Genomic DNA, 14,957 nt, shown 5'->3' on the forward strand with positions numbered 1-14,957 from the left:
TCAAAGTGATTGGATATTTTAAATAAGTCACTGAATTCCTTTTTAAATTTATAGAAAACAAAATATGAACTAAAATGTTTCCTAAACATGCATCTTAATATTTAATTATGTGTGTACTCACAACTTTTACGTGGCTGAGTAATGCCTTTTAGCCAATCTGTTCCTGCAGGCAATAAAAGATTGTAGGTCCATTCATACAACTTCTCTGCATTAGTTCCACGGATTGATTATTCTTCTGTATATTGCTGATCAATACTCTGGTTATTGCTTCTTCTGACCCATGCTGTATTGTGCTGTGTATGTAATTTAATTGATATTGTATGTGTTTCTGCTTAAATACATTTTTCAAGGCCTTAAAGCTAATGGTATTGGCTACAGTGTTCATTTCATTCGGCGAGCCCTTGAAAACACGGCCTTGAAGATTGAAGACATTGAGGTATTCGCACAAGGACATGGTATAATTCAGGTATATTTGTAGTATTCCAGTTTTTTAATAATACTTTTACAATATTTGAGTGATATTAACTATTTATTGTCAGTGATGTATTCATCGACAGATGAATTTAGAATCTTTGCCAGGATCTAGCAGGTTTAGCAAGGTTCAGTGAAATGCAACATAATATAGTTTGATCATGTGGAAAAGACTACCATATCATGTAATTTAGTAATATCTTTATGGTGTAACAAACATGCAGTTAAATTATGTGATACAGCACAATTTGATTTTTGTCTGTATCGCAGTTCCGTTTTGTGCTCAGTTTTATGCAGCAAAATTATTTGCCTTCTGTACAGTTAAAGGGATGGATACAGAGATAGTATTTTAGTTGTGGTCTTCCAACGTTCTCTGTTCTGGATAGATCCCAACAGATTAGATAACGGCACATGTTACATTTCCATTTAAAAGAAAAGAGGAAGAACCTAGAATGCACATCAAAGTCGCTACTTCCTCGCAATACTCAGGAAGTTCGACATGTCTCCACCGACCCGTACCAATTTCTACAGATGCACCGTAGGATGTATTCTATTGGGATGCATCACAACTTGATTTGGCAACACCGCAAACCCACATGTCTTTGGGATGTGGGAGAAAACCGGAGTACTCGGAGGAAACCCGCACGATCATACGGAGAACGTGCAAACTCTGCATAGACAGCACCCAACGTCAGGATCCCACCCATGTCTCCAATGGTGTGAGGCAACAGCTCTACCAGCTGTGCCACTGTGCCGCCCCAATTAATTATCCATCACCATTCATGTCTAGATGTGGTAGGCCTGCAGTGTTTGGATCTAATCCCCTTATTATTAATATGCTTAGCTCATCTAAATTTAACTTCAGTGTTCCCCATAAGACATCCTTTAATTCTAGGAATCCATGTGATGTATCTAGACTAGTTCTTCTTGAGCAAGTATATTCTTCCTTGTATAAGGTGATCAAAACTATTTTCAATACTAAAGATGGTTTCAGCTTAGGCCCTTTGAACTGTAGAAAGATTTACTCTTCCAATCCATGCCTTTGCGAGAAAGCTCAATGTTCCATTTGCTTTCCTAATTACTTGCTGTACCTTGTATGTGAACTGTCTTGCACAAGAATAGAAGATCTCTTTGAAAATTAACATTGAATATTCCCACATTATTTAGTAATATTTCACCTTTGTACTATGTGCAGATCTGTACATGCCTCAACCACACAGAATCAATTTTAGTGACATGGGTGAAGAGACAAAGTGTAAAAATATCTGTCTGATAAGAGTGATCTGTCTGATTTTATTTATTTTGTACTTTTAATAATGTAGTAGTGCATTAAACAACAGAGTAGATGCTAATCTTTTAAAGCTGAGCGAGAGATTCTTGATTAGTATGGATGCCTGCGGTTATGGGGAGAAGGCAGGAGAATGGGGTTAGGAGGGAGGGACAGATCAGCTGTGATTGAATGGCAGAGTAGACTTGATGGGCTGAATGGCCTAATTCTGCTCCTATCACATGGCTTTATGACCTAATCCACTTCAGAGGACATTGGTGAGTTAGCAACATGTACATCTTTGAATTTATGATTGCACTCCTTCTGGCTGTAATGTGTTGGCTGTTAGCAGTAATTGGGAGGTAAGAAATTAACCTGCATATATCACAGGGCCAATTTATGCTGCAGGGTAAGTTAGGTATAATACAAAGCTGGAATCATCCTCTAAATTTTGCTGGGCATTTATTTCTTATCTTAATACTTTCAGACTGCTTTACTGGTACTTCCAGGCCATATTTCCAGATGCTGCAGTGCTGTTATGTCATGTTTTGGTGTTATTATTTGGTATAATATTACCCTTTACAAGTTTCGAAGTTCATGATATGCAATGTATTTTTCTTCTCTTATTAGGTTGATAAAGCTTATGAATACCTTATACAAAATTCATTCATGCCCACTCGTAATTTGGGCTTTAATGTTTTTGTTGGCAACCAACGGGGAATTTACCTGCGTGATTCGCCCAACCAGGCTTCACCTTCAGACCATGGAGTAGCAATAGAACCGGTGTTTCCAGAGTATGCAGGTGAGAGCAATTTGCTGATCGCATGTTTTTCCAGTAAAAGGTTTGGTACGTTTTAAGGTAGAAATGGGCAGATTCTTGACAATGATCTTTTTCCGTGGGTAGCCGGGAATATGGAATTGAAGTTATAATCATTATCGGCCATGACACAGGGGCTCTTGGTTGGGAATGGGGGAATACATCAAGGGTCTTTGAGACCGTGGGGCCTTAATGGAGATAAGAGGGTGATGGAATGGCAAATTGGTACGTTGGTATGCTAAGGTTAGTGATGGGAGAAGTGTACTTTGACGATGGAATCCCTGCTCCAACATTGCAGTGGGAAAAGCAGGTTATTTTGTGAGTGACTATAGACAATAGACAATAGGTGCAGGAGTAGGCCATTCGGCCCTTCGAGCCAGCACCGCCATTCAATGTGATCATGGCTGATCATTCTCAATCAGTACCCCGTTCCTGCCTTCTCCCCATACCCCCTGACTCCGCTATCCTTAAGAGCTCTATCTAGCTCTCTTGAATGCATTCAGAGAATTGGCCTCCACTGCCTTCTGAGACTAGTGGTGGTAGCAACAATATGATCTAAATTCTCCTACAATGCTCCAAAAGGAATGGTGCATACAATAGCTCCATACTCGAGGGGAACTACTACCCAGTCAAATTGAATGAATTGAACATTTTCATTTTGTTGTGGGTTTGGTGGGTGGCGAGAGAGTCAATTTTGAAAATTTGAATTTAAAGACATATTTCTTTGGACATTATGTTCTCAATGAGGCATATAGTTGGAACCTAAAACTTAAAAGAATACTTTCATTATAAAATGGTAAGGAGGATGGGAAAGAATAATTAGTAAAGTAAAACATGATAGAAAACCATTTGAAAAGAAAGATGTTCTATTAATCCATCAGAAAAGATGAACGAACACTTGATTTAAACTTTCCTGAAAGAAAATCTCCAGCATTGGACCAATTCCTCATTCTTTGCTAAAAGACCATGTTGGAGTAACTCTGTGTATCAGGCAGCATCTTTGGAGAATGTGGATAGGTGATGATTTGGGTTGGGTCCCTTCTTACTTTGCATTATATTGGCAGGACCATACAAACTCAGAGGCCGTTTCGCTGAACACTTGCGTTTGGTCCATCAAGGCCTATTGGATTTCCTAGTTGTTAATTAACTCCCCTTCCTATTCCCATAATGACCTTTCTGTTTTGGCCTTATCCATTGCTAGAGTGAGGCCAACCAACCAATGAGATCTTTATCCAACCATCTGCCTATCAAAAACCCTCCACCTGTATCTACCTATCGGTTGCCAGGCTTTGTCCACCTCTCCTCCCTTCCAGTTTTCTTTACCCATCTCCCCCCATCCCCCAGCACAATCAATCTGAAGAAACGCCCTGACCCAAAATGTCAGCTATCCTTGTCCTCCAGAAATGCTGCTTGACCTGCTGGAGTTACTCCAGCACTTTACCAGTATCTGCAGTTCCTTTTTTTCTTAAAATTTTATCTGTTCTGTACCTGGGAATAATTATATTTTGGACCCTTAACACAGCTTCCCTTGGACAAAGGAATGAGACGTTATCTGATATTTCAAAATTCATGTAAAGCAGATGATTTAACTTGATCAATATCATAGCAGTTTACTCGTTTTTTTACCTGTCACATTCCAAATGTCAACAACTTCTTATAAAAATTATACATGGACTGCAGGTGAATATCCCAAATGTGTGATTATTTAATTGTATACATGCTTTACTTGTGATATCTTCTCACATTTTCCACCAGTAAACTCTGAACGGATATCACTGCAACTTCACATTGCACTAACCTGCAACGCTTCATGGATTCATTGCCCCAGTCACCTGGAGCTGATGAATCAGTGTCGACATATAACTATTCGAGTGAATCCATCCGGCCTTCGTGAAGGGGTGCATTTTACTGAGGTACCTAATTGAAAATGATACATCTAATAAATTTACTCGTTGTATCTTATATAAAAAAAATACTTTAATTCGACTTTGCAAAGGGATGTGCAGATTTAGCTTGAAAATAATCTCATTTTTGTATTGCCTGTGTTGCTTCTTCTGTTGTAAGTATTTTCAATTAATTGTGTTGTATTTGAATCTTGCTTCTCTGTTGCTCTCTCCACCTTTCACCTTCGATTTCACCTCTAATTGAATAGTTTGTATAAATATCTAACTTCCCGATGAAATATAGATCACTGCTCTGATCATTTTTAAAAGCCATCCCACTTTCCTGAGGCACCCATGACATGTCATTTAGTGCTCTTGCCAAGTAACAGACAAATGATATAAGAAGATAACTGCAGATGCTGGTACAAATCGAAGGTATTTATTCACAAAATGCTGGAGTAACTCAGCAGGTCAGGCAGCATCTCAGGAGAGAAGGAATGGGAGAGAAGGAATGGTTTCGGGTCGAGACCCTTCTTCAGACTGGGTGACGTTTCGGGTCGAGACCCTTCTTCAGACTGAAGAAGGGTCTCGACCCGAAACGTCACCCATTCCTTCTCTCCTGAGATGATGCCTGACCTGCTGAGTTACTCCAGCATTTTGTGAATAAACAGACAAATGAGATCCATTCTAAAATAAAACACTCGGGTGCAAGTGAGGATAGATGGTGTTGATATATATGAAAGTGTATATGAAAATAAATTTCTAGGTGGGATATTAAACCACAAAATCTGCTGGAAACCTCATAAAGCATGTGAGCAAAGCTGGCAAGGAGCATTGCAGTCCTGGGAAGAACAAGGCACATTCTGAATCATAAAGTGCTGTATATTGCTTGCATTGTCATATCTAAATTACTGTGTGGAGGTATGGCGTAACACTTACAAAATCACCCTACATCCATTATGCATACTGCAAAAAAGGGCCATAAGGATAGTTAATAATGTAGGATTTCGCGAACATACCAACTCTCGGTTTTTAAAGTCAAATGCCTTGAAGTTTATGGATCTAGCAGAATTTAACACAGCACAAATAATGTATGACGCAAGAAATAATTTACTACCAGGTAATATACAAAAAATGAGGCTAGATTTGCAAAACTGTATGGCACTATATGTATTATCGCAATATTTGGTTATTGTTCTTGCATTGATTTATTTATTTATTGCAGGTTTGTGGTTATGATATCACAGCTCCTGACACAGGGCCTTTGTTTAGACTTCCAATTACAGTCACTGTACCACTAAGGTTAGTAAATCTATCAGTTGATTTATTTTTCTGCCTTGATTTCATAACCTTCTGATTTCATGCCCTTCTATTGAGATATGATTGATTTTTGAGACAAGATTAACTTAGACTATTAGTTATTTCTAGGGTGCATGTCTAAACTGATCAATACGTTACACTAAGGTAGACAAAATGCTGGAGTAACTCAGCGGTTCAGGCACATCTCTGGAGAGCAGGAATGGGTGATGTTTCGTGTCGAGTCCCTTCTTCAGACTGATGTAGTCAGGATTAACAATTTCCTATACCATTCTTCTTTCCTGCCATGACCTTGCCTGATGTGTAGTAATTCCCATTCATTTTCTATTGAATTTCCCAATTCATTGCCATTATTTGTCATTGGCGAACATCGGTTTTGTTCTTTGATCCTGAGTGGTTCGATTTAATGGTTCAATGGTGGTTTATTCAAGTGCAAAGTTGAGGGCACTACTGTTCAGCCAGTGGTTGAGACCTCCTGGTCAAAATGGGGGTATAAATATGTTGAGTGTGGGCATGAAGTTGGTAGCTTATGTTCCCGATGCTACAGAGCTGCCTGCTGTTTGCCTTTCAGAACGTTGCTAGATCTTCTGTTGCATGGTGTTTTTACTCTGTGACATCTGACCCGCATCACATGATATTTACTAATGTTAATAGACCAACCTTTTTGTTACATTCTACGAACATGCTATAATTGAGTCAATCCAAACTTAAGTCTTTTTTCTAGTTCCCTGCATGGTGCCCTAAAATATCTATTTAAAAATAGACTTGGATTGACAATAGACAATAGGTGCAGAAGTAGGCCATTCAGCCCTTCGAGCCAGCACCGCCATTCAATGCGATCATGGCTGATCACCCTCAATCAGTACCCCGTTCCTGCCTTCTCCCCATACCCCCTCACTCCGCTATCCTTAAGAGCTCTATTCAGCTCTCTCTTGAAAGCATCCAACGAACTGGCCTCCACTGCCTTCTGAGGCAGAGAATTCCACACCTTCACCACTCTCTGACTGAAAAAGTTCTTCCTCATCTCCGTTCTAAATGGCCTACCCCTTATTCTTAAACTGTGGCCCCTTGTTCTGGACTCCCCCAACATTGGGAACATGTTTCCTGCCTCTAACGTGTCCAATCCGAAACGTCACCCATTCCTTCTCTCCCGAGATGCTGCCTGACCTGCTGAGTTACTCCAGCATTTTGTGAATAAATCGATTTGTACCAGCATCGGCAGTTATTTTCTTATACCCCTAATTATCTTATATGTTCCAATAAGATCCCCCCTCATCCTTCTAAATTCCAGTGTATACAAGCCCAATCGCTCCAGCCTTTCAACATACGACAGTCCCGCCATTCCGGGAATTAACCTAGTGAACCTACGCTGCACGCCCTCCATAGCAAGAATTGACATTCCTTTTCTGCCAGGCTTTCATCCATGTGTATCAATATTGAAATTCTGATTAACACCTTTTCACATTCTGAAATCTTATTAATTCACTTCTGGTTTTGGTTGAGTTCACTTAAGCTCCTTGCCTGATCTTTCTACCATTTTTAAAATTTCACTTTTTCTGACATTCTCGTGCCCAAGTTACATTACTCTAGCTGTTCAAAGTTCAGGTGTCTCTGGCTTGCTCCAAAAAGTCCTACTTGCATCAAATTGCTTTCATTTCCTACTCCATGTTCATGTAACAACAAAAGGCCCATGAATATTTTGGGCTTTTTTTTTTGTTAGAGTAATGTCTTCCACTTCTGTTCATAAGTTCACAAGTTATAGGAATAGGATTAGGCCATTCGGCACATCGAGTCTACTCTGCCATTCAATCATGCCTGATCTCTGCCACCTAATCCCATTTCCTTCTCCGCATAACCCTTGACGCCTGTTCTAATCAAGAACTTGTCTATCTCTACCTTAAACATATCCACTGACTTGGCCTCCGCAGCCCTCTGTGGCAATGAGTTCCACAGATTAACTACCCTCTGACTAAAGAAGTTCGTCCTCACCTCCTTTTCAAAAGAACGCCCTTTAATTCTGTTAGATCAACCACCACCCTGCTTACATTCCCCAATCCTGCATTGTGATGCATATTTTCTCCCAATCTTTCCCCCTTTTTCAATGTTTTTTTTTCTTTAGACTGAAGACCATGTTTCCTCTAAGACTATAAACACTCGGTTACCTCTCCTGTATTCTTCATTGTAGGGTAAATAAATCATCGGGTTATGAGCTTGTGTGCAGTGATGTTCACTTCAAACCTGGCCAAACCGCACGGCATTTTCTTGAAGTGCCTAGTGGCGCTACTTGGGCTGGTAAGAGCACCATATTTTAAACTGTTTTGTATTCGGTCGATTTCTTTCCATATGGATTCTGTCATTTCTGCTTTAAGAGTACATGCTTGATATTTTGGTGTATTAAATGTACTTGTGAAATGTAGAAGTGCTGACACAAAATACATCTACTTTTTTTCTAAGCAACCTTGTTTTTAAGTGTTTACTTTTGCAAGTGGAATCAATTTGTCAAATTTAATAGTATGTTCCCTCAAAATAATATTTTCTGTAAGGCACCCACTTGATAACAATTGCAATGAGCAAAGATCCATCGGTTTAGTTTTTAGCTCAGCTTGTTCGGCCAAACATAGTTGGCAAATATATCTTTTTGATATGACTGTGCAGTAAAAAAAATTAAGTGACTTTCACCTCTGGTATGTGAGTGGTTATAATAACTGGGAAGGTACCCTAAACTTGTGCAACCAATGTCTGTTTTACTCTGAGGGTTGTAGAGGTCCTGTGTCTGCCATCTTTGGTAAGACGGAGGCCTAATCAAAATGGTCTCAATGTTTTCTGTGGCACAGTGCTACAGTTTTAATGTATTGAATCAGGAGATCTGCATGAAGTTGTACAAGGTTTGAAATCTGACAATAATGCAGGAAAGAACCAGAGGTTTTCACAGCATTTTTTGGGGTCCCTTTCTCCTACTTCACAAACCACATTTGGTTACGACTACAGGGGCTGAGTTTTCACATATGAAAATAATTTTTGTCAGTGCTGTCAAAATGCGTAGCTACCATTTCCACAAAGAGCGCAGTCTAAATTGCTTATTTCTTTTTATGTATTTTAATTTCTTCTTACAGAGGTTACTGTTTCTTCACTTTCATCTGATGTATCCTCAAAGTTTGTCCTTCATGCAGTGCAACTAGAGAAACAAAAAGCTTATCGCACCAATGAATTCTATAAATTCATATCACTTTTAGAGAAAGGATCTTGTTCGGAGGCATTTCCAGTTTTGGTGAGTATAAACTTGATAACATAAAATAATTTAATTACTTTTTGCTTTAAAGTCGTAAAAAATAATTTTGAAAGCATGTACTTTTTTTAACTTTACTGTTATTAGCATGGTAAAACGCTAGAATTTTGCATCGCTCGGTGGTGGGCCAGCCTTGGTGACGTCAGTGTCAACTACACCATTTCTTTCCATGGAGTCCTTTGTACTCCCTCCCAACTGCACATTGTAAGTTTTTACTTTATATTTGTTAAATATTTTTGATTTTATTAATTGCACTTTTAGTAATTGAATACTATTTCTGGAGCAAAATTTTAATTAAAAATGTAGGTATTTGAAAGTAGTTACAAAATTAGGTCAAATGACAGCTTTTAATTGTTTTATTTATTATGAACAATTGCAAACTCCAATTTTGATTCAACGCCTTTTAAGGAAGAGAACCAATGAATATTTGAATAGACAATAGGTGCAGGAGGAGGCCATTCGGCCCTTCGAGCCAGCATCGCCATTCAATGTGATCATGGCTGATCATTCTCAATCAGTACCCCGTTCCTGCCTTCTCCCCGTACCCCCTGACTCCGCTATCCTTAAGAGCTCTATCTAGCTCTCTCTTGAATGCATTCAGAGAATTGGCCTCCACTGCCTTCTGAGGCAGAGAATTCCACAGATTCACAACTCTCTGACTGAAAAAGTTTTTCCTCATCTCAGTTCTAAATGGCCTACCCCTTATTCTTAAACTGTGGCCCCTTGTTCTGGACTTCCCCAACATTGGGAACATGTTTCCTGCCTCTAACGTGTCCAACCCCTTAACAATCTTATACGTTTCGATAAGATCTCCTCTCATCCTTCTAAATTCCAGGGTGAAAGGTTGCCACAGATGCAGGTCCTCTCCAGGTTATGACAGAACTGAATTGTAACCCATGTTCTTGCACGGCAGAATATACCTGCAGGCTGTTGGCAAATCCATCTGCCAGTGTGTCAAACATCACTCGTATGTACGTGTTGTACATCAGTCAGACATTCCTAACTGGGGAGGACCTGTAGGTGGAAATGTATTGTTGAACTTGTAATCAGTTCAGTCATGGTCCCATTGACTGATGGAGTAGGCTTGAGGTGCCGCCTCCTGCTCACATCGTATGTATGTTGTATTTTTTTTGTTTAGAAGTAGGTACAATAATTAAGAATAAGTAAATTGCAGCTCGTATCAGGAGTTAATTCTAGAATAAACTAGCAAAGTGGGCCCATTCCCACACCCCCCATTCTCTCCTCCCCCAGCCCCACTCTTACTCTCCCCACACCCCCCCTTTCCCCACGACCTCCCCTTTTCCCAGTACCCCTCTTTCCCCCCATCACCAAGCCCCCTCCGCACGACCCCTGTTGTCCCCCTCCCCATTCTCAGACCCCCCCATTCTCTCTCCCCCAGACACACTCTTACTCTCCCCCACCCCCCCGTTCCCCAGCACACCCCTTTCCCCTACTCTCTCTTGCCCCCAGCACCAACCCCCCACCCCCGCTGTCCCCCTCCCCAGTCCCACTCTGCCTCCTCCCACCCCCACTCTCTCCACCTCCCACCCTCCCCGTCGCCCCCACCGTTAATCTCCCCCACCCCCCTTTCCCTACCAGCCCCCCCCCCCCCTGTAGTCCCGGCGAAAAGCACTTACGGATCGTGCAGGGAGGAGGAGGGAGCTGCGGAGCGTGGCCGTTACTGTGGCGTGGCCGAGCCCGGACTACTGGAGACGGATAGGGCGGCGGCGTGCTGGGTCCGTGCGATAGCGGGGAGAGGGTCTCCCGGGTGTGGGAGAGAGGAGAAAAGCAAGGGGAGAGAGGAGAGGGGAGCCGGTGATCGCGGGCGGGTGGCTCCGCTAAGGGCGTCCATGTTGTTAGTGCGAGTGAGGAGAGGCCGCACGTGCGTGCTGACGTCATACGCACAGACGCACAGCAGCGCCACGCTGAAAACTTTCAATAAATCAGTAGGGGGGAGGGGGGGGCAGTGCGAGCTCATCTCACAGGGGCATTGTGACGTCACACGCTGAAGACCTTGAATAAATATGTTAGAAATATAATGTTTTAACTTTAAAACCTCTAACTTAAAAAATATACGACCAAATTAAATGAAAATATCATTTTCGACCAGCGTTCAGCGTGGTGATTAAGGCGGTGCAAGAATTGTGGCGCTACGGTTCACCGTTTTGCCGAAATCACAGATATATACATAGGGATTCATATATATATATTCATACACAAGATCTGAGTTTTAGTAGTAGATAGAATAGATAGATGTGCCAATTGTATTTACAACCAAAATTTAAATCTTTTGAAGTTTTCAAAGAAGTAACATAGTGGAAAATATTTGGAGGCTTTTAAAGCATTTACTGCAGAAATACATGAAATCTACAAATATATATTTGTTAGGGAATTTGATGTGCAGATAAAACATTGGAATTCAAAGATAGAAAGTTGTAATTTAACAGTAGAATATCGTTAGGTATACTTAAAGGTTTTTAAAAAAATATAGGAAAAGATATTTTGTTAACTATCCTCGGCATAATATTGTTTACAAAACTATTCATGTAAATAGTCGAATTCTTTGTACGAAAGAGAAAATATAATCACAAAGTCTCATTTCAGTGATTTTGTTTTCTCTATTGAGTTGGGCAACAGGGTATAGCTTTCTGGCAGCTCTTCAAACGTGTGGACATAAACCAGACTAATACATTACTCCTATCCCAAAAGTGTGGCGTCGGTATCACCCTCTGAAGAGCTTTCAAACCACAATCCTATTGGTGGATGAGGAGGGTACTATGCCCTCAATCAGTGTAAGAATCTTACTTCTGTGTCATGACCAATGCTTACAAGGAAAATAGTTTATTTGATCGTTGTGCATCTTGTATGACTTTGCACCTTGTCTCCCAGAATTAGTGGACACAGTTTCAGAGCTATATAATTGAAATGTTTTGAATCTTCTGAAATTCTATGTAAATACAGGTTTATTTGACCTTTGTTTGTAAAGATATTTATGCCACAAAGTTCAGTAAATATGTGTCTCGGGTACCAAATGTACTTTTGATGTATTTAACATCCAGAGGGTTCATTTCATTTAGTTAAATTTCATTGATAATGCATGTCTGCCTATTCCAATGACAACTCATTATCAGAGCCTGCTTTAATTTCTCCTAATGTTTTTTCCAATGTAGAATGCTGCAGATGGGATTACTCGTTTTGATGTAATATCTACATTGAAGTATGAAGAGGTTGCTCCCTCAATTAGTCTCAAATGCTGGATTCAATCCTTAAGGTAAATAATGACTGTTGTTTAAGTTAATTAGTCATCTTAATAGATAGTAGTAATTCTCTTTTTGGCATTGAGGGTATATGTTTTGAAGATAGTACTTCCTGTTGTTAGTGTTGTTTTATGCATGTATAATCCTGGCTATGGAAAAAATGTAATCCGGTAAGATTTTCAATATAATCCACTAAGTAGTTCCTCTCAATACTTTTCTGGAAGCAGTCAAGTTCAGTTTAGTGTCATCTGCACAAGTGCAGTGAGATAGTTACAATAAACATCTTGCTTGCAGCAGCATCACGGGCATGTAGACTGACAAATACGCAAAGAATAAATTAAGCATAAATTGCAAAAAAAATCTTTAAAAAGAGTACTGTGTCTAATTTATTACCTATTTCATTTTATTAGGTGTAACTAAAATGGTTAACATTTCAAAGAATACAGCGATGGGATTCCTAGAAATTGACAAAGAAATTGGAAGCTGATTTGTGTTTTTGCCTGTGGATTGATGATCCACAAGTTACTGCCCATTATAAGGTCATTGGAGTGAGAGCTGTGGGTTCATGTTCTACAAAATAGACTTGAGTAAAGTTTCAGCTGATATTTTGGAGCAATGCTGTGGGAGTGAATTTGTTTCAGAGGTGGGTGTTAACTCAACTTGTCCTCCTTGTGGATATAAACGACATTGCGTGCTCTTATTCCAAGAATTTTGCTGGTGCGCTAACATTTATACCTTGGCTAACACCGTCAAAGAGATCTGCCTGTATCTTGCAAGGAAATGTTGGCAATCACCCACATTAACAATAAGCAACATATGGATTTCACGTGAATGTGAGGTTAGGTTGACAAATTAAAAAATAAAACCAATAAGCAACCTTCAAGGTCTGCAGAGAACAGAGTGCGGGGGATTGGCTGCAGAAGTTAAAGCCTTGGTGAGTTTTCAAGAGTGGGTCATCTAAAACCTAGTCGGGGCCAGCCTATAAAACGTGTTCAAGATCGGCAGAGGAGCGGCAGGTGAACAAGCGAGTGCAGGCCACAGTTTAAGAATAAGGGGTAGGCCATTTAGAACTGAGATGAGGAAAAAGTTTTTCACACAGAGTTGTGAATTTGTGGAATTCTCTGCCTCAGAAGGCAGTAAAGGCCGATTCACTGGATGCATTCAAAAGAGAGTTAGATAGAGCCCTTAGGGCTAGCGGAATCAAGGGGTATGGGGAGAAGGCAGGAACTGGGTACTGGTTGTGGATGATCAGCCATGATCACATTGAATGGTGCTGGCTCGAAGGGCCGAATGGCCTACTCCTGCACCTATTGTCTATGTATCTTCCCCAGCGGGGGCTTCAATGTCGGGAGCCCCGACCGCCCCGATGTGGCAATTTCGACATCCTGACCACGGGAGAAGACGGCAGGGAAGAGAAAGACATTCTGGCCTTCCATCACCGTGAGGAGGAGACTGACTGTGATGGATGTTTTTGTTATATGTTGGTTTTTGTGATTGTGTGTTTTATTGCTTTCTTTTTTATTGCCTCTCATTGTTGACTGTGGGTAATGTAATTTCGTCCAAAAACATGTTTTTGGATGACAATAAAGGCTATTCTATTCTATTTAGTATAAAATACTAACCAGAGGTGGAGAGCAGATGCATTTCCGCAATCATTCTGAAGGAGAACAAATTAATTTTTTTCTCACTCTGCTTTTGTAAATAAATTGTTCAATTAAATATCTAAGCACCAATTTCTATGTAATTTGTTTTAAAATTTCAGACCGATAAGTACAAAATCAAGGCCTTTAGGACCACGCGATACATTACCAAACCATCGTCAATTTTACGAGATTATTTTGATATACAGCTTCCATCAAGTAAGTATTACAAAGCAGTTCACCATTTCATTGTGGTACATAAAGTCCTGAGACATTCATTATTTTTCACAATGACCTTGTTGAAATCATTGCTCCACTGTAATTGGAATTTCAGTATCAGGTAGCCCAACATTCTGTGAAGCAAAAGACAAAAAAAACATGCATCTACAGGTTATCATCTCATAAGCTGCTGAGAATGTCATTGAGGTAGGTGCAATAACAACATTAAAGACTTTTGGGTAGGTATACAGATGGGAAAGGTTTGGAGGGATACAGGCCAACACATTGGACTAGCTTAGATGTGCAGCAGCTTTGGCACAGAGAGAAATTTGACCACAGAGTCTATTCCATGCTGTATGACTGCTTCGGTCAATTAATAAGAGAGCATCTCTCATTCTAACAAGATTCTGCCAAGATTCTGCACTGCTCTGGAAGATTAGATTGCATGGCATCCAGAGAGAGTGAGCTGCCTGGAAGGAAGCAGAGAGTGGCAATGGAAGATTGTTTTTCGGACTGGAGACATGTGACTAATGGTGTTCCTCAGGGTTTGCTACTGGACCCATTCCTGTTGGGCATCTATATCAATGATTTGGATGAGAATGTACATGGATTGCAAAATGCAATCTGTCTCTCCCTCCAGAAACCAGAAAATAATCTGATTTTTGTTTAGTGGGTAAACTGGCATAAGGAGCTGACAGTTGAATCTTGTATTCAGCATTGTTGCCAATAATGTGTCCTCCTGACCTATTCGACACTTAAAGCAGAGCTTTCTGTAAATTCGCTTTGTGAGAGACATTGTA

The 14,957-nt window shown here is 40.3% G+C and overlaps 1 protein-coding gene across 6 annotated transcripts in view; it reads left to right on the forward strand.

Annotated features, from left to right (window-relative positions):
• tpp2 (tripeptidyl peptidase 2) overlaps positions 1–14,957 on the forward strand; it is an 88,702-nt gene that overhangs the window by 30,240 nt on the left and 43,505 nt on the right. For all 6 annotated transcript variants that reach the window (XR_013547490.1, XM_078402756.1, XM_078402755.1 and 3 more), the window contains exons 12-20: positions 351–466; positions 2,369–2,540; positions 4,311–4,468; positions 5,664–5,740; positions 7,941–8,047; positions 8,869–9,023; positions 9,129–9,245; positions 12,212–12,312; positions 14,061–14,157. Coding sequence is in view for 5 of the 6 variants with exons in the window: in XM_078402756.1 (XP_078258882.1) it covers positions 351–466; positions 2,369–2,540; positions 4,311–4,468; positions 5,664–5,740; positions 7,941–8,047; positions 8,869–9,023; positions 9,129–9,245; positions 12,212–12,312; positions 14,061–14,157 (1,100 nt within the window). In the remaining variant the exon portion in view is untranslated. The remainder of the gene's footprint in view (positions 1–350; positions 467–2,368; positions 2,541–4,310; positions 4,469–5,663; positions 5,741–7,940; positions 8,048–8,868; positions 9,024–9,128; positions 9,246–12,211; positions 12,313–14,060; positions 14,158–14,957) is intronic.

Source organism: Rhinoraja longicauda, chromosome 7, assembly GCF_053455715.1.
Source record: "Rhinoraja longicauda isolate Sanriku21f chromosome 7, sRhiLon1.1, whole genome shotgun sequence".
Lineage (NCBI taxonomy): Eukaryota > Metazoa > Chordata > Chondrichthyes > Rajiformes > Arhynchobatidae > Rhinoraja > Rhinoraja longicauda.